Source organism: Jatropha curcas, chromosome 1 (genome assembly GCF_041381405.1).
Source record: "Jatropha curcas cultivar XTBG-Jc1 chromosome 1, XTBG_Jcur_1.0, whole genome shotgun sequence".
Classification (NCBI taxonomy): Eukaryota; Viridiplantae; Streptophyta; class Magnoliopsida; order Malpighiales; family Euphorbiaceae; genus Jatropha; species Jatropha curcas.
Genome location: NC_143151.1, coordinates 1163010 through 1182048, shown reverse-complemented (window position 1 = coordinate 1182048; position 19039 = coordinate 1163010). Strand labels below are relative to the sequence as shown.

The following is a 19039-nucleotide window of genomic DNA, read 5'->3' as shown; positions in this document are numbered from 1 at the left end:
GGGTAGCTTATGTTATGGATATCGCCGCAAGAACTGGTGCACTGATCATTATTGCTCTTGCTTTTTCTAGCACAGCAACCATGGAGATGGAGTATTATTAAAATTATAACTAGAAAAAGAAGGTTTGAGTATCTGCTGATCATTCTGCGACCTGATGAGACAGAGAGAATTGATCATTAAATTTGTGATGCAGGATTACTTTGGTCGTCGCTGGAAACTTCAAAGCGACTTCCAATAAACATTGCACACCACAAGTCTTCCTTTTAAGTCAATGCCCCATAAGTCTTCCTTTTAAGTCAATGCCCCATGGATAAAGTCTCAGAATTATGTCTATTGCGAAGTCTCCTTCAAGGAAGCTGCGACGAAGCTAAAGGAAAAGGTTCATTAAGGGAAACATATTGGCCCATTGTCATACTTCTTATTGGACGACTAGTGTGTATCATATCACTGTCTCGTATGTATTCTCTTTTTCAAAAAAAATCACAGTAGTATGATGATAAAAGTTCTCAAAGTTATGCATGTGAAAATATGATGCAGGTATATATATGATAGTGGCAAGAGGATACTAATGACCAAAGGAGAAGTCAAAAAGGCAGCTAAGGAGATGATAGACTACTTGAAAATTCTGGAAGGAGAGCTCGGGGGAAAGCCTTTAATTTGGAGGTGAAACCTTTGGATTTATGGATATAGCACTAATTTACTATTCCTCCTGGTTTGTTTCCTATGCAACCTGTGGAGAATTCAACACAGAAGTTCAAGTCCCAAAGCTTTGAAATGGGTTCAAAGATGCAAACAGAGAGATAGTGTTTCAAAATCCCTCACGAACCCACTCAAAGTTTATGAATATGTCTTGCACCTAAGGAAAATGGCTTGGGTAGAATAAAAGATTGCTACTCCTATCACTTCTGTTTTTGGATTTTAGTTGATGTTTTATATATAATAACCATACCAAATTATGATGTAACTTGTGGGTGATCTTGCAAATCCTCTCTTATGTATCTTCTCTGGTTGTTTCTGGTCAAAAACTAATTGTAAAAGCAAAAGCAACATAACCAAATGCACAGTAATCCATGGCCAAGTAGGCATATAAGTCTGTAAAACGCTACAAATGAAAAAACTAAGAACTAGGCGATAAAGGGGAAAAAGGAAAGTTTTTTTTTCACTGTAAACTCAATGTAATAGAAGTGAAGCATTTTGGTTACCATTCTTAATTTTGAAACTCACATTTAAGATTTTACCTGAAAAATTAATTCATACCAGTATAGTTCTTACGGATATTTGGCCTACCAGACCTTCTGACTGTGCCAGAACTTGCTTTCAAGTTGATTGAAGCTGCTTCAGACAACTTTTTATTAGCTGCTGGGGTTAAAATCTGATCAGTAACTTCACCTTCAAGGGAAAAGTTCGATGAAAGACATTTTTCGGGCTTGTTTCTGAAATTTCTGCACTGGACTGGAGATTTGGATTGGAGATTCTCTTCCTGCTTGCTACTCATATTCTTTGATCTGTACCTACTTCTTGTTACAACACCTGTACTTCGGGTAAGTTCTTTGTGCATCTGATAAGTCTTTGCCTTCTTATGATTTTTCACAGTTTGATCCACTTCAGAATTTGCAGTCACTCGTGGACCTTCACTTTCCAAGTTTGAATGGTACATTGGAGTATGTTGGAATGTGTCTGACAACTTTCCCACTATATCATCACAACTAAGATTTTCAGAATCCGCAGCAAGGCGCATAACAAGATCACGTATGCTTGTTGCTGGGAGCTCATCCAAAGTTGACAGGTAAGTATTTGCATTTAATCTAGGCACATTTTTTCTACTTGTAGAATCTCTTTTAGCAGATTCTTCCACATAAAATTGAGCAAGGCACCCTTCCCAGTCAAATGGAAACCCAATCTGGAAATGATTGCAAACCTGTAGAGATCAACAATTCAATTGGGGCTTGATCTAAAAAGGTTAAATAGGCATAGAAATAGCATATCTAATTTTGCACCTGTAAGTTCAGGACAACCTTATTAGGCATTTATTTGGTTCTAATCTAATTTTGTTTCTTAAACAAATACTAGAAGAACTTTCTGAAGCAATAGATTTATACTCGATAAAAACAGGTGAAATTTTACTAGAATCATTATTTGAATTAAATATTTTTATACATTACTCTTAAGACCACAGAGAACAAGGTGAAGAAGGAAAAGATATTTTCTCAGGAGAAAAAAGGCACAATACCAGAACTGAAAAGCCACTTTGAAGCGTTCGGGACCTATTTATGAAGCCGTTTATTGCAATTGTGATTCCATCCCTGGTTTCAAGAGTGGTGGCATTGATTCTCCTGGATATTGGTGCAGAGTAAAAGAGTCTTTCTCCTAAGCTTTGATACAAATACAAGTAAAAGCACAAACCCCAAAAATTCTTTACAATCTTGAAGAATTATTTGCAATCAGATTAAAGAAGCGAAAATTAAGAGAGCCCATACCAAAATAAGAACCCAAGGTTCAGATAACGTTCACAAGGATCAAAAGGTCCCAAGGTAGATTGCAAAAACTAGAATGCAAACATTTAGGCACCAAGAAAGTGACCAACCATTATTTCTATATCTTCTAAGTAGGCTAACATGGATGTTTCCGTTTCTTTCTTTCTTTTCTTTTTCCCTTTTTGCATATACTCTCTGTAATTAGTAAACCATCATAAAAAGAAATCATGAAAAAAAAAGACTATTGGAAATGCAAATTCAACACAGATTGAGGGGGCAAACTTGAAATTGTAGCAGAAGGCCTCAGCTTGCTTAAAATCCTTATTGGGTTACAGCTTACAGTATTAAATGGCAAGAATATTAAAAGTTTCAATTAAATTTTACTTAAGAAACAAAAAAGGAAGACACTTCCGGCCAACTTCCACAAAGCTTACTTCAAATTAAACCCAATTCTTCATTTTCGATTTGGAAACTTTCTAGATTAGATCAGAAATTTTTGCCCATCAATTCTCGACCAGAAAACAACTTAAGTAAAACAATCAAGCAATAAATAAATAAACAAATCATACTCGCTTAAAGCAAACCCAGCAGCAGCAATCCCTTTGTTCCCGGACTTAACCAGCCACCAATCGTTCAGTAACACCTGGATAAAACAAAATCAACAACCATCACGAACACTTAACATCGGCAACTACTTCAATAATAGCATAACAGATAAAAGGAAGTGAAGTACAAAAAAAAAGGGGAACGAAAAGAGAAAGTTCAGATTTTTACAGATTTGAGGGACAAAGAAGAGACAGGAATAACGGGATTCTGATCAGATTGAGAACCGCGAAACGACGAGGCTTCTGGGTTTTTACATATGCTAGCTAGCTTCTCCATTTTCATTATCTTTACAGAGAAAGAGGAGGGAAAGGTGGTTTTCTCTCTTAAGCACAAAAAAAAAAAAAAAAAAAAAAAAAAAAAAAAAAAAAAAAAGCCAATCCCCGCCTTTAACCAAAATTTTTTTCTCCTACCAGGCCACACCATATCTACTTTCTTCTGTCTCGGGTCATTTTTTATTTTAATTTAAAATTTTGTCTTATTTTTTATTTCTAAATCAACTTTAAAAATACCAAATTTTGAGAGATCAAACAAATTTTATAATATAATAAATAATGTTTTCTCCATTCTAAAATTCTTGCCTCACTTCTTTTCATTTGTTTAAATTATAGTACCATTTTCTTTTTTTTTTTTTAGAATAAGATAATTTTTTATTTTATTTTTATTTAATGTGCATTTCTACGAATAAAACTATTACGTTTGATATTAATATTAACCAATTCCATAACTTAATTTTTTTGATTTCTTTCATTAAAATTTCAACGATGATATTATATGAATCAATTAATTAAAAGATTTTTTTCACTTAACATTGTTGATTCTACATTAGATTAATGCGTAGACTTATTGATTAAAATTTAGTTAGATTGTTAATGTTAAATTTAATTTTAATAATATGGATTTTTATAAAATAAAGAAAAATTATAATTAATCATAATAACTATATTTTCTTAATATAGACGAAACTCAAACTAAAATAAAATTTGATGTCCAAAATTTTTAACACCAATCAAGATTGTTACAATGGTTTAAAAGTTGTACGGAAATGATATTTTGGATTCACTTTCATTTTTTTTCAAAACAAAAAATGTTAACTTTTATAAGGCTCATAATATATTTCTGGAAAAAAAAAATACGCTTTGAGTATCTAACTTATATCCTAATTTGCACCTTTTCCTTTTTGTTTTTCTTTTCCTTTTTGTCTTTTCGTCCTAAAAGTTGAGCACTTTGTTATTAGTTAAATACACTTTTTAGACAGATGGCATAATGATCTCTCAAAAATATGGAGATGGAAGTGTTAATTAGGTTATAAATTAGGGACCCAAAAGAAATTTTTTTTTCTATAATTTTTGGTATTGCAATAATTTATTATCGTATTTAAACTAGTTTTCACAATAATGGAACTTGCCGATATGGTCAGAGATTTCTGGCTCAAATGATTCACTGAATCTAATGATATTGAAATTCGACAAAATTGTTAAGAAAAAAAGAACACCTGCTTGATGGCATTATAATTTTCATACAATCAAGCTGCTACAATTTTATTTTACATTCATATATTACATTTTATTCAGGAATTTGGCACAAAAACTGTTATCATAAGCAAACTAATAATCTAATTTGCATTATTCATAAGCAAACTAATAGACTCGAACTCTTGACTCTATGCAATCACCTAGTATAGTTATTGGCCCTGAAGAACCATTGTTGACACCAACATCCTCTTTTTTCTTGTCTTGTGGCACCAGAAGGAATTATTATAGAAATGTTGAATTCCAACAACCAAACCCTAATAATTTAATTTACATTATTCATAAGCAAACTAATAGACTCGGACTTGGACTCGGACTCTGACTCTATGCAATCACCTGGTATAGTTATCGGCTCTAAAGAACCATTGTTGATACCAACATCCTCTTTTTTCTTGTCTTGTGGCACCAAAGAAGGTTTTGGAGGCAATTTTAGGTTTTCAAATTCTCCTTCCAGCATCTCTATAACTTCATGCATGGATGGACGATAAATGGGTTCCAATTGTATACACCAAAGAGCTACTAAAGCCATCTTTTTTGTCATTGTACTTTCCTCCTCTGAAACATTATCTCCCAATTCCATGTCTTTTCCTTTATTAAATTGTTCATAAACCCATGTCGGAAAATAGACTTGGCTGACATGTGCAGCAAATGCATTCAAGTGCTTTCTTCTTCCCACCATTTCCATTAACAAAATCCCAAAACTATACACATCAGCTTTATGAGATATACCTCCAATGTTCTTGTAGATTAGTTCTGGAGCCATGTAACCCATTGTTCCTCTCGCTGCTGTGAGACACACAATACTCTCATCGGTCGAATATAATTTTGCAAGTCCGAAATCTGAGATTTTTGGCAAGAAATTTTCATCGAGAAGAATGTTATGTGGCTTGATATCAAAATGTAATATTTTCATATGACAGCCTCGGTGAAGATAGTCAATCCCGCGAGCCACTCCTAGAGAAATCTCATGCATTTTCTCAATGGTTATCAAATTGCTACGTTCTTCCGAAAATATATACTTCTCGAGAGATCCATTAGACATGAAATCATATACGAGAGCACGTTTAGATTTCTCAGCATAAAAACCAACCAGACGAACCACATTAATGTGACGAATTCTCCCAATTGTAGCAACTTCATTGATGAAGTCTCGACCGTTACCTTTGGACATGTTCAACATTTTTGCTGCAGCAAAATTACCACTCCGAAGTTTTCCTTTGTATACAGAGCCAAAACCTCCTTCTCCCAGCTTTTCTTTGAAACCGTTTGTTATCTTTTTAATTTCTGAGTAAGAATATCTAATTGGGAAGAGATTATCATAACTTTGAAGAAACTCTTCAATATTATCATATTTTGATAAATGTCTCCTTTGCCATTTATAAATCCAAAAGGAGAGAAGACCTATTATCCCACATAAGGTTAATGTTGCACAATATAACACTGGAAAAAAATTGACAGAACAATTGTTAGCAACTATTTGACAGTTAAAAACAGTGAAGCTTGGCTTAAATAAGGAAAGGAATTCCCTTACCAAAGATAGAAATTAAATAAGGAAGCAAACCTGAAAGAAGGAAAAGAACAAAAAAAGTTAAAAGATGTAAAATATGTAGCCATATAAAACTTGACACATTGGCTTAAAAATGTTTGTGCTTTATTCTTGTCATTATTTAATCCGTTGAACTTGGAACTATTCGCATTTCACTTTTTAAACTTTCCAATTTCAATATATTTAGATCTAGCTAATCAAGAGTGGTCTGGTTAATCTTCTCACTAATATGAACAGTAAAATATCTTGAATTTAAGTCTTCTTAATCATGTGAACTTATTTTCTTTATTATTTAGCTTTTGATTTCATGGAAACGCATGAAAAAGAATTAGATAATGGATTTTGGCAAACCTTTGAATACTTTTCTCAGTCTTCCAAGCTTGTTCATAGGCTTCTCTTGCATTTGAGTCTCTCACTCACCAAGTAAGTTTAATCCATTTATCTTCATATCTATGCTTAGATTAGATGTTCTTGCGTTTATGAGCTACATTGAGCTATTTGTTAGAAAACTGAGGATTATGAGATTACGTTGAGCTATTAGATTAAATTACATTTTTTTAAGGATTTTTTTCTTTCTTTCTTTCTTTAAGGATTTTTATGTGTTGGAAACCTAGAATTTGAATAATGAGAAGCTTGACATGATGCCTTAGATTATCATCATAGCCAACCCCTCCAAAAAAAAAAAAAAAAAAAAAAAAGTGTGATTTAAATATTCTTACCCAAGACATAATATCCGGCATATCTTATTGACCTGCCTGCATTGACAAAACAAAAATGAAAAACAATTAGCAAAAGAAAATGTAATAATATATCATTTCCTTTTTGTTCTTTAGAATTATTCTAAATTACATTATTCTAAATTATTCTTTGAAACAAAATAAATTAATTAATTAATTAAAATAGGAATAATCTCAAAGTTTGATTATTCTTGTTTTCTATGCAAGTATAGCACAATTAAACTTGCAATAGAGTGTAAGCATCCTTACCATTGGGATTTTGGCTAGTAGACAGTTCATCAATCAAGCCTGCCAAAATAAAAGAAAGCCCAAGTTAAACAACTAACAGGTGACCTACAGCGGCGGAACCAGAAAAAATAATTAGAAGAGGCAAAAAAATTTTTTCAACATTTAGAGAGAGCAACATCGAAAAAAATCATTGTTTTTTATGTGTTGGAAACCTAGAATTTGAATAATGAGAAGCTTGACATGATGCCTTAGATTATCATCATAGCCAACCCCTCCAAAAAAAAAAAAAAAAAAAGTGTGATATAAATATTCTTACCCAAGACATAATATCCGGCATATCTTATTGACCTGCCTGCATTGACAAAACAAAAATGAAAAACAATTAGCAAAAGAAAATGTAATAATATATCTTTTTCTTTTTGTTCTTTTGAATTAAGGATTAACAACCGTTATTATATTATTCTAAATTATTCTTTGAAACAAAATAGATAAATAAATAAAATTAAATTAGAAATAATCTCAAAGTTTGATTATTCTTGTTTTCTATCCAAATATAGCACAATTAAACTTGCAATAGAGTGCAAGCATCCTTACCAGTGGGAATTCGGTTAGTATACAGGTCATGAATCAACCCTGCCAAAATAAAAGAAAGCCCAAGTTAAACAACTAACAGGTGACCTACAGCGGCGGAACCAGAAAAAATAATTAGAAGAGGCAAAAAAAATTTTTCAACATTTAGAGAGAGCAACATCGAAAAAAATCATTGTTTTATAGGTAAAAAGTAAAATTTTTTATATTTTATAAGGTAAATTTAACAAAAAAAATTAAAATTAGGGAAGCGGCCACTCCTAGTTCCATCATTGGTGACCAATCAACACTTCTTATTAATGAAAGCTCTTTCAGAAATGGAACTTACTATGCGCATTACTAAATATCGCTATTGATCCTGCATAAACACAAAAAGAGTACAAAAAGATTTAATTTTTTGATTGTACATGTCAATTAATGCAAATATGATTATAATGAAAATGAATTTGATTACATTACCCTATATATTCAAAACAAGTTCTAATTATTACGAAGGCCACCACCTTCAGGGAGGTGCTATGGATATAATTCAAATGTGTACATTTGAATTAGTTTGTCTCAATTTAGCTTATTTTAACTATAGAGATTCTTATAGGGTGTGATTTTATTTTATTTTGATTATTTCATTTTTGTAAACTACTGTACCATAATTTCCATAATAATATTAATAAGGTTCAATTTCCCTTTTAAATTTGGGGCTAAATCATTAAAAAAAAAACCTCAGGCTATGCGGACAGTTTTAATTGTACCCTATATTTAACTTTATTCTCCTAGTATCCTGAATATTAACTTTATTTACAATAATACTCTAGTTTCAAATTGTACCCAATATTAAAATAAAAAATAATATTTTATTCATTAAATTGGGCATAATTTAATGAAAAAAATATTAGTTTCAAATTATACCCAATATTAAAATAAAAAATAAAATACTTTTTATTTATTCATATAATATTAACAGGTAATGATTCTCTAAAAATAAAATTATGTCATAATGAATAAAACCTATTTTTATGAGAGATCTAACTTAAGTATAATTTCAATAAATCCTAACTAAAATTTTATACTTAAAAAATAGCAAAAAAAAAAAAACCGAAACTAATACTCTATACTCATACCTAACTAAAATTTATTATTTTACTTGACTTTTTATGAATTTAAAAAAAATTCATAGCAATATTAGTTACGGTGTCGTAAATTTTTGATTAACATGACCATAGGTCCAACGAAAATAAATGAAATTAAAGTACTATTGTAACTAAAATTGAAGTTCAAGGTACTAACAGAAGAAAGTTGGATTTAAGGTACCGTTACAACTATCCACAAAGTTTGTGGTTTTTTTTTAATGATTTAGCCAAATTTAGGTGCTATATATGATTTATCCAAAAATTAATTTTTATGCAATCATTATCCTAATTTTACATCAAAAAAGCAAAAAGGTCAATTTTTAACCAAAAAAAAAGTAAAATAATAATTTTGAAAAGGTAGAAACTATTATTTTATTAAAAGTAAATAATAAAAATTATTATTTCATTCTTTTTAGCTACAAATTTGGTCTTTGTAGTTATTTGTTGTAAATTTGGGACAATAATTATATAAAAAAATAATTTATTTATAAGTAATTTGAGAGTGCAAATTGAACTTTATGCAATTAAAATTGGAGAGAGATTCATATAAAATTCTCTCAGTATTATCTTTCTTTCTCACTATTCTTGCTATGGGAAACCTTTGAATGTAAAAACACATGTAAAATGTTTCTTACCAACATAACCATAATTATCGTTCCTACCCAGGTAGCGTACGATATGAAGCAGATCTGCGCAGATAAAATAAAGAATAAAAAATAAAAAAGAAAAGAAAAGAAAAGAAAAGGAGGAGGAAGTTGTCACAATGAAATTAAGAGGAGGATACGATAAATGGAAAGTAAGTGATGGAACTCTGCAGATTATAAATTTATATTAGTATAAATAGGAAAGAATGATTTACCTGAATTTGGTTTGTGGATCCAAATTAAAAAAGAATACATTTTTCTAAAAACAACATTATTTTAATCATTTAATGAGAAAAAAAAATTAGTAAATTTCGATTGATATATAGTTTTTTTTTTTTTTTTTTTTTTTTACAGCGGATTTCCTCACGGAGAACGTTCGTTCCTATTCCAAGATATACAAAGAGAAATATTAGTTTTATATACAAAATGAAAACACAAAATAAAAATGAAAAAGACAAATATCAAATGATTTTTTTTTCCCCTTTTTCTCTTTGAAACACAAAATAAAAATTGAAATATTACTCATGCACTAGGCAAGACTGGCTTTGAATCCAACTAAAATGTCATGTCAAAAATACTTTTCATTACTATTTTTTCTCTTTGCAAGTAAATATAAAACTAAGAAAGACATATAATGACTATAGGGGATAAAAAAGATCACCCAAAACGCAATTTTTTATTGGTTGAATGAGTCCTAATTAGACTCGGTCACAATTCAGTTTTGAACCAGAACTGATTTACAATCATAATAACCATTCAAACCCAACTTGAAATGGAGTCCATGGAAATAAAACGTACCGTAACAGTATTCCGTAATGTTGTCAATGTCTAGGTTGCAGCGGTTTTCCTGATAGTTGTCACAGCAAGCCCAAAACCATGACATCTCAAACCCATATGACATAATGCGGTGAACATCCAGATAGGATTACTTTGGTCGTCGCTGGAAACTTCAAAGCGACTTCCAATAAACATTGCACACCACAAGTCTTCCTTTTAAGTCAATGCCCCATAGATAAAGTCTCAGAATTATGTGGGGTAACACAAAAAAAGCAAGTCTATTGGGAAGTCTCCTTCAAGGAAGCTGCGACGAAGCTAAAGGTTCATTAAGGGAAAACATATCGGCCCATTGTCATACTTCTTATTGGACGACTAGTCTATTCTCCTATTAATGCAGACCTCGCAGCACACTTTCGAGCAGGCTCCGTAGGGAAGCACATAGAGCCAAAGCCACACAGTCATTTTTAGACAATGCGGCCATTGTTTCTGCCAAGTCTATGCATTTTCTTCAGCCTATAATCGAGTTGTGCATCGCTCGTGATTACCAAAAGGTGAATTAAGAAGTAGCAAACCTAAAGGTCAAGACAGTGACTGAAAATATAACTAATATTATAGGACATAGCATACATCCTATAGTTGAGAAACTAGGGCCCTTTCTATATGGTTTTTATTTCTCAAATAAGATCAATTATTAAACTCCATTTATTTTTCTTATTTCCAAGATACAAGCCTTTTAGTATAGGAAATAGAAGCCAAAAACAAAAATGATAGGATACAACTACACAGAACTCAATTGTGTGCTACAAAGCAAACCACATCATGAGATATAAGGAAATAACATCTCTGGAGCCTGGACCACTGCAATCAGCCATAAGAACCTGATAATCAAATATATAAGGAAACATCTTGAGACTAGATCACAGAGGAACACTCTTCTAACATATGAATCATGAAGAGTTTTTTAGCATGTTGCACACATTCCAGACACTAAAACTCTTGAAAACATCTTAACACTTCAAAAAAGTTTTACTATATTTCTTTAATTTTGGCAACCCTCTGTAAACTGTAGAGGTTAATTCACAATTTAAAAAATTTTAAGATGGATTTCAATTACTACTTCACAAAACCCAACTTTTATTTTTCTGATCATGCAATCAATTAAACTAACACATTACTGACAAACCAATACAAGATTTTAAATTCACAAAAGCAAAATGCAGTACATGGTTTTGAGACTAGATTATTGAAATTAATATCGTGGTGTAATAATTATAGCAATAAATTTATCCCAGTATTATAAATACAAAATATATATTTTTAGTAGAACATTTCACCAACCTTTTGTGTTTTGCTGTTTGAAAAAAAAGAGTCATATTTCATGTCATATTATATCGTGTTTTTCCTGTTCAAGCTACTTAGACTTTAATATTTATTTTGCCCATAGGGAGGCAGCATCCCCTACTTTGACCACAAATTCATGCTGCAATTGAAGTTCTTTAAGCTTCTAAATTACTATATCACTTATAACACTAATCCGAAACCTGACACACTTGTTGAACTTCACTCACTAATGACCAAGAAAATGTATGAACAGCTTTTTATTGAATCTTAAGAGCATTAATTGGCAAAATTCTCAAACTGGATGTTGAGAAAGACTTTTTTTCCCCCAAGGAAAGATGTTGAGAAAGATGGACCGGGGAATAACCCTGTAAACAAGTGTTTCAGGGTCCCTATCAGAACCTGACACACTTGTTGAACTTCACTCACTAATGATCAAGAAAATATATGAACAGCTTTTTAATTGGCAAAATTCTCAAACTGGAAGTTGAGAAAGATTTTTTCCCCCAGGGAAAGATGTTGAGAAAGATGGACAGAAGAATAACCCTGTAAACAAGTGTTTCAGGGTCCTTATCAGATGCAAAGAAATTCTTAACTTTAGGTTCAGCAAGGAAATTGTATGACATAAGATTTTTACTTTTTCATTAGCTAGATCAACACAATTCATTTTAGCAAGAAAGATCCAATTTTTCTACCAGGAAATGGCTTATGACATCATCATTTGTTGAAAGATACATTGGATACTTACAAACTCTGAAGCAAAAATATACAATTACATTTCATATTTATGTTACCATCATCAATTGAAGAACCATGTTGGTTAGAGCTATTTAATTCTTGCAGTTCTAAACTCTAAAGGAATGTTAAATTCACAATAAATTTATTAACTCTAAGACCTCCCATGAGCATTCTGATTGTAGAAAAATATTTTGTTCCCTGAAAAATAACGCAGTTACCATACTAACCTCATCAAGTTCCGAAATGCAAGTGTATCAAGGAATCCTCAAAAGTTAATACTCACCAACAGAGTAGCCAAAATAATTAACACAAGGAATCAGAACACTAAAGTTAACGTACCAATATTATTACCAAACTGTTGATAAAAACAACAATACCTCAACTAACACTGATAACGAATTAAAATTAACAAAAGTTAAAATTAATACCTCAACACCCACTATAAAGAAGTGCATCAAGATACCAACAATTGGTGGTTCAGCCGCATTGGAGAAGACATGATCACAAATTGTTAGAGCTTGTTACATACGACACTACAACAGTGATGTCATCAAGTTTACCACCATAGTAGCTGAACCCAGCACGTTGAGCAGCAGTAGAAAAAGGTGTCTGTCGGTTCTCATCCAGTGCTCGTTGACTTGTCAAAGCTGCAATTTTCTGAGCTGTTATTTGAGGCCTTAAGCCAGCTCTTAGGGCATCAACAACAGCAGTGGTAACCTCGTTGTTATACAAGTTGTCGAATAATCCATCTGTTCCGGCAACAATTACGTCACCCGGAGAAACAGGAAATCTGAATACCTGGCCAGAGCTCGGTAGACGACCCTCATTGCCACTCTCTAGTTGGTATGGAAAATTAAAGCAATGCTGCTGTGCTGGGGATTGGAACACTGTGCATCCATCTCTAACCACCGTGAATCCACTGTCTCCTAGATTAATGGCACGTATTTCCTCATTTATAAGCGCAACTATGCAGGCCGTTGATGAACCCTTTGCTTTTGTTTTGGAGTGTGCCTTCTCTAGCACCCTAGCAGGATCAATTGAACCCACAGGCTCTTCCTGAATTGCACTTACAGAATTCAACATAAGCTCCCGAGCATATAATCCGGCGTTAATTCCCACATCCGCCCACCCTCCCACTCCATCTGCTACACCAATGACTTGCTCATTGGCACATATAAAGTGAGCATCTTCCCCACCTGTTTCTTCCTTATCAGGATGTGGCAAGGAGCATGATCCTGAGAGCAGCTTCAGGGTTTGGCCAGATACCAAAGTGGAGTTTGACAGCTGTTCCTCCCGAGAATTCCCATCAAACAACACATCACGAGCAGCTCCAGCAGAGGATTGAACAGAGTGGGCATCTTCCCCACCTGTTTTTTCCTCATCAGTACAGAGCAACTTCAGGGTTTGGCCAGACTCCACAGTTGAGTTTGCCAGCTGTTCCTCGCGAGAATTCCGATCAAACGACACATTATGAGCAGCTCCAGCAGAGAATTTAACAGAAGACAAGTTGTGGAAGTTCTTCAACGATGGCCCTGGAACAAAACTATTCAAATTACTGCTCCTTGTAATTGAACCAAACCAAGAGTAACTACCAACCAAAGGACTATTTGGCAACTTCCCATTTATCATTCTCACTCTTGCCTCAAAGCAACTGACCCGACCACTATCCGCGAAAAAAAACACCTCTAGGTTCCGAAAAGTACAATCCTTTTGCACAAGTGGCAATCATATTATCAATAAAGCACAATCGTTTTGCACTGGTAATCATATTATCAATAAAAGTATCAGCAAACACAGCATTAGGCAGCTATAGAATATCCACCAAAAAGAACGCCTCACTGAGAATTAAGTGGGATTAGATGATGAAAAGGCTGAATTTCTAACAATTACTGATGTCCTACATCCTAATTCAGCTTCACGCAGAAACCCAGATGGCACCTTAACCCCTTCAACCAAAAACCAGAGCCTCTTTAAGCACACCTGAACCTTATTGTTTTTGGGATCTAGAGACTTAGGGAGAGAAAGAAATATCGAGGGTTATTCATTTATATCTTCGAACCTTATTGTTTTTGAGGCGTGTCGAACCGTACACACACACACCCACACCCACATATACATGTATGTATTAATATTATTAATAATCCTCATAATTCCTAATTAGGATTATGATTTTTAATTAAAATAGGAAAGAAAAATTTATCCAATAATATCATTTCTGATAATTCCTAATTAAAATAGGAAAAAAAAAACAATTTGGATTTTGATTTTTAGTTCAATTTTTTGATTTCATATTAAGTCTATTTCTTCTAATTTCTTCTCTTTCAATTCATTTTATTCAATGAAAAAAAAAAATCTAATTCATTTTATTAGTTACATATTAATTGTTATTGTCATTAATTTAGTAAAATATTTTATGATTATTAGTTACATATTAACTGTTATTGTCATTAATTTAATTAAATATTTTATGATTATTAGTCAACAATTTTGTTTCTTTTCTTTGGCAAAAATATTTTCTTCTTTCTTTTTCTATTTTGGGTAAAAATATTTTAATAAAATCATTTAGAAAGACCAAGAAATTATTGCTGAACAAATTGACATTCACTTCCATATTTAAATATTAATTTAAATAGTAATAGTAATAAGTAAGTGGGAAATTTTGCAATTGTGAAACTTTTGTAATAGTAATAGTAATAAGTGGGAAATCATTTAGAAAGACCAAGAAATTTTTTTTTTTGGTATTTATTGAAAACTTGAATTAAAAAATAAAATTGATTAAATATTAAGTAAAAATTGCTTTTTATTATTTTCAAGTAGAATAACTGATTTTTCTATTTAACCTATTAAATAACGACAATAAAAATATTTTCATTACAATACATCATTCTTTAACAATTAATATTCTGCCTATAATTGAAAATACGACATTGGATGTATGAGAAAAATAATTTTAAAAAGGAGAACTTGGAGATGAAGAAAAAGACTAACGGCTTTAGGTTAGTATTTTAATCTATGAGTGTAAAATTATAAATGAATGAAAGGAGCGACCAATTGACCATACTCAGCTATAAAAAGAGAACTTCGAGCTTGTTAATGGGCATTCTTGAAACAGTAATAATAAATGGCTGAAGAAGTGATCCTTTTGGATTTATTTGCCAGTTCTTTTGGAATGAGAGTGAGAATAGCTTTGGCTGAGAAAGGGATCAAATATGAATAAAGGCAAGAAAACATGTTGAATAAGAGCCCTTTGCTTCTCCAAATGAACCCCATTCACAATGGAAAACCTATTTTCGAATCTCATCATCCTCCAATACATTGATGACACATGCAATCGACACAACCCTCCTTTGTTGCCATCCGATCCTTACCTTTGATCGCAAGCAAGGGTTTGGGCTGATTTTCTAGACAAATAGGTGTATTAAGAGCTTAAATTTATTAATAAAGAGTGTATCATACGACTGTCTCGTATGTATTCTCTTTACAAAAAAAAACTCAGTAGTATGATAATAAAAGTTCTCAAAGTTATGCATGTGAAAATATGATGCAGGTACATGATAGTGGCAAGAGGATACTAATGACCAAAGCAGAACTCAAAGACGCAGCTAAGAAGGAGATGATAGACTGCTTGAAAATTTTGGAAGGAGAGCCTGGGGAAAAGCTTTACTTTGGAGGTGAAAGCTTTGGATTTATGGATATAGCACTAATTTCTATTCCTCCTGGTTTGTTTCCTATGCAACCTGTGGAGAATTCAACATAGAAGTTCAAGTCCCAAAGCGTATGAAATGGGTTCAAAGGGGCAAAGAGAGAGTGTTTCAAAATCCCTCACTGACCCACTCAAAGTTTTTATGAATATGTCTTGCAACTAAGGAAAATGGCTGGGATAGAATAAGAGATTGCTACTCCTATCACTTCTGTTTTTGGATTTTCGTTGATGTTTTATATATAATAACCATACCAAATTATGATGTAACTTGTGGGTGATCTTGCAAATCCTCTCTTACGTATCTTCTCTGGTTGTTTCTGGTCAAAAACTAATTGTAGAAGCAAAAGCAACATAACCAAATGCACAGTAATCCATGGCCAAGTAGGCATATAAGTCTGTAAAACGCTACAAATGAAAAAACTAAGAACTACAAGATAAAGGGGAAAAAGGAAAGTTTTTTTTCATTGTAAACTCAATGTAATAGAAGTGAAGCATTTTGGTTACCATTCTTAATTTTGAAACTTACATTAAGTTTTTACCTGACAAATTAATTCATACCAGTATAGTTCTTACGGATATTTGGCCTACCAGACCTTCTGACTGTGCCAGAACTTGCTTTCAAGTTGATTGAAGCTCCTTCAGACAACTTTTTGTTAGCTGCCGGGGTTAAAATCTGAACAGTAACTTCACCTTCAAGGGAAAAGTTCGATGAAAGACATTTTTCTGGCTTGTTTCTGAAATTTCTGCACTGGACTGGAGATTTGGATTGGAGATTCTCTTCCTGCTTGCTACTCATATTCTTTGATCTGTACCTACTTCTTGTTACAACACCTGTACTTTGGGTAAGTTCTTCTGTTTCTATATCTTTTTCATTCAAATTTCTTCCAACATCTTTGTGCATCTGATAAGTCTTTGCCTTCTTATGATTTTTCACAGTTTGATCCACTTCAGAATTTGCAGTTACTTGTGGACCTTCACTTTCCAAGTTTGAATGGTACATTGGAGTATGTTGGAATGTGTCTGACAACTTTCCCAGTATATCATCACAACTAAGATTTTCAGAATCCTCAGCAAGGCGCATAACAAGATCACGTATGCTTGTTGCTGGGAGCTCATCCAAAGATGACAGGTAAGCATTTGCATTTAATCTAGGCACATTTTTTCTACTTGTAGAATCTCTTTTAGCAGATTCTTCCACATAAAATTTTGAAAGGCACCCTTCCCAGTCAAATGGAAACCCAATCTGGAAATGATTGCAAACCTGTAGAGATCAACAATTCAATTGGGGCTTGATCTAAAAAGGTTAAATAGGCATAAATAGCATATCTAATTTTGCACCTGTAAGTTCAGGACAACCTTATTAGGCATTTATTTGGTTCTAATCTAATTTTGTTTCTTAAACAAATACTAGAAGAATTTTCTGACGCAATAGATTTATACTCAATGAAAAAGGGTGAAATTTTACTAGAATCATTATTTGAATTAAATATTTTTATACATTACTCATAAGACCACAGAGAACAAGGTGAAGAGGGAAAATATATTTTCTCAGGAAAAAAAAGGCACAATACCAGAACTGGAAAGCCACTTTGAAGTGTTCGGGACCTATTTATGAAGCCGTTTAGTGCAATTGTGATTCCATCCCTGGTTTCAAGAGTGGTGGCATTGATTCTCCTGGATATTGTTGCAGAGGAAAAGAGTCTTGCTCCTAAGCTTTGATACAAATACAAGGAAAAGAACAAACCCTAAAATTCTTTACAATCTTGAAGAATTATTTGCAATCAGATTAAAGAAGCTAAAATTAAGAGAGCCCATACCAAAATAAGAACCCAAGGTTCAGATAACGTTCACAAGGATCAAAAGGTCCCAAGGTAGGTTGCAAAAACTAGAATTTTAGGCACCAAGAAAGTGACCAACCACTATTTCTATATCTTCTAAGTAGTCTAACATGGATGTTTCCGTTTCTTTCTTTCTTTTCTTTTTCCCTTTTTGCATATACTCTCTGTAATTAGTAAACCATCATAAAAAGAAATCATGAAAAAAAAAGACTATTGGAAATGCAAATTCATCACAGATTGACGGGGAAAACTTGAAATTGTAGCAGAAGGCCTCAGCTTGCTTAAAATCCTTATTGGGTTATAGCTTACAGTATTAATTGGTAAGAATATTAAAAGTTTCAATTAAATTTTACTTGACACTTCTGGCCAACTTCCACAAATCTTACTTCAAATTAACCCCAATTCTTCATTTTCGCTTTAGAAACTTTCTAGATTAGATCAGAAATTTTTGCCCATCAATTCTCGACCAGAGAACAACTTAAGAAAAACAATCAAGCAATAAATAAATAAATAAATCATACTCGCTTAAAGCAAACCCAGCAACAGCAATCCCTTTGTTCTCGGACTTAACCAGCCACCAATCGTCCAGTAACACCTGGATAAAACAAAATCAACAACCACCACGAACAATTAACATCGGCAACTACTTCAATAACAGCATAACAGATAAAAAGAATTGAAGTAAAAAAAAAAAAAGGGAAACGAAAAGAGAAAGTTCAGATTTTTACAGATTTGAGGGGCAAAGAAGAGGCAGGAATGACGGGATTCTGATCAGATTGAGAACTGCGAAACGACGAGGCTTTTGGGTTTCTACAATTGCTAGCTATCTTCTCCATTTTCATTATCTTTACAGAGAAAGAGAAGGGAAAGGTGGTTTTCTCTCTTAAGCGCAAAAAAAAAAAAAAAAAAAAAAAAAAAAAAGCCAATCCCCGCCTTTAACCAAAATTTTTTTTTCTCCTACCAGGCCACACCATATATACTTTCTTCTGTCTCGGGTCATTTTTTATTTTAATTTAAAATTTTGTCTTATTTTTTATTTCTAAATGAACTTTTAAAATATCAAATTTTGAGAGATCAGACAAATTTTATAATATAATAAATAATATTTTCTCCGTTCTAAAATCCTTGCCTTACTTCTTTTCATTTGTTTAAATTATAGTACTATT

The 19039-nt window shown here is 32.5% G+C and overlaps 4 protein-coding genes and 2 pseudogenes across 11 annotated transcripts in view; 2 read left to right on the top strand and 4 right to left on the bottom strand.

The window, feature by feature from the left end:
* Positions 1 to 19039, top strand: part of LOC149498731 (vesicle transport protein GOT1-like) — a 99429-nt gene that overhangs the window by 56994 nt on the left and 23396 nt on the right. The window lies entirely within an intron of this gene.
* LOC149498735 (uncharacterized) lies at positions 142 to 3435 on the bottom strand. 5 transcript variants are annotated; one of them, XR_016321730.1, is made up of 6 exons: positions 3249 to 3432; positions 3044 to 3117; positions 2231 to 2372; positions 1258 to 1918; positions 567 to 730; positions 142 to 367 (listed from the first exon to the last, which is right to left on the bottom strand). XR_016321730.1 is itself a non-coding variant. In XM_089723974.1 (5 exons), the coding sequence occupies exons 1-5, from the start codon at positions 3360 to 3362 to the stop codon at positions 693 to 695; spliced, it is 990 nt and encodes a 329-aa protein (XP_089580100.1). In that variant the 5' UTR covers positions 3363 to 3435; the 3' UTR covers positions 142 to 692. The 5 variants fall into 5 exon arrangements, 4 of the variants coding, with proteins under 4 accessions (XP_089580100.1, XP_089580093.1, XP_089580095.1 ...); XM_089723974.1 differs by having other exon boundaries at positions 142 to 730; positions 2231 to 2333; positions 3249 to 3435; XM_089723967.1 differs by having other exon boundaries at positions 142 to 730.
* On the bottom strand, positions 4592 to 10418 carry LOC119369318 (rust resistance kinase Lr10-like). 3 transcript variants are annotated; one of them, XM_089723955.1, is made up of 9 exons: positions 10278 to 10418; positions 9471 to 9524; positions 8037 to 8066; positions 7715 to 7753; positions 7437 to 7472; positions 7142 to 7180; positions 6875 to 6910; positions 6141 to 6170; positions 4592 to 6049 (listed from the first exon to the last, which is right to left on the bottom strand). In XM_089723955.1, exons 1-9 carry the CDS (start codon positions 10378 to 10380, stop codon positions 4875 to 4877), a joined length of 1542 nt encoding a protein of 513 aa, XP_089580081.1. In that variant the 5' UTR covers positions 10381 to 10418; the 3' UTR covers positions 4592 to 4874. The 3 variants fall into 3 exon arrangements, with proteins under 3 accessions (XP_089580081.1, XP_089580082.1, XP_089580087.1); XM_089723956.1 differs by lacking the exons at positions 7437 to 7472; positions 7715 to 7753; XM_089723961.1 differs by lacking the exons at positions 6875 to 6910; positions 7142 to 7180; positions 7437 to 7472; ... (2 more) ...; positions 9471 to 9524; positions 10278 to 10418 and adding an exon at positions 6507 to 6838.
* LOC149498734 (putative protein phosphatase 2C 55 pseudogene) lies at positions 10945 to 14346 on the bottom strand (annotated as a pseudogene). The gene is made up of 2 exons (XR_016321727.1): positions 12761 to 14346; positions 10945 to 11134 (listed from the first exon to the last, which is right to left on the bottom strand). The product of XR_016321727.1 is annotated as a putative protein phosphatase 2C 55 pseudogene (transcript).
* Positions 15454 to 16221, top strand: LOC119369328 (putative glutathione S-transferase; annotated as a pseudogene).
* LOC149498733 (uncharacterized) lies at positions 16471 to 18785 on the bottom strand. The gene is made up of 4 exons (XM_089723983.1): positions 18602 to 18785; positions 18395 to 18468; positions 17607 to 17748; positions 16471 to 17296 (listed from the first exon to the last, which is right to left on the bottom strand). Exons 1-4 carry the CDS (start codon positions 18713 to 18715, stop codon positions 16583 to 16585), a joined length of 1044 nt encoding a protein of 347 aa, XP_089580109.1. The 5' UTR covers positions 18716 to 18785; the 3' UTR covers positions 16471 to 16582.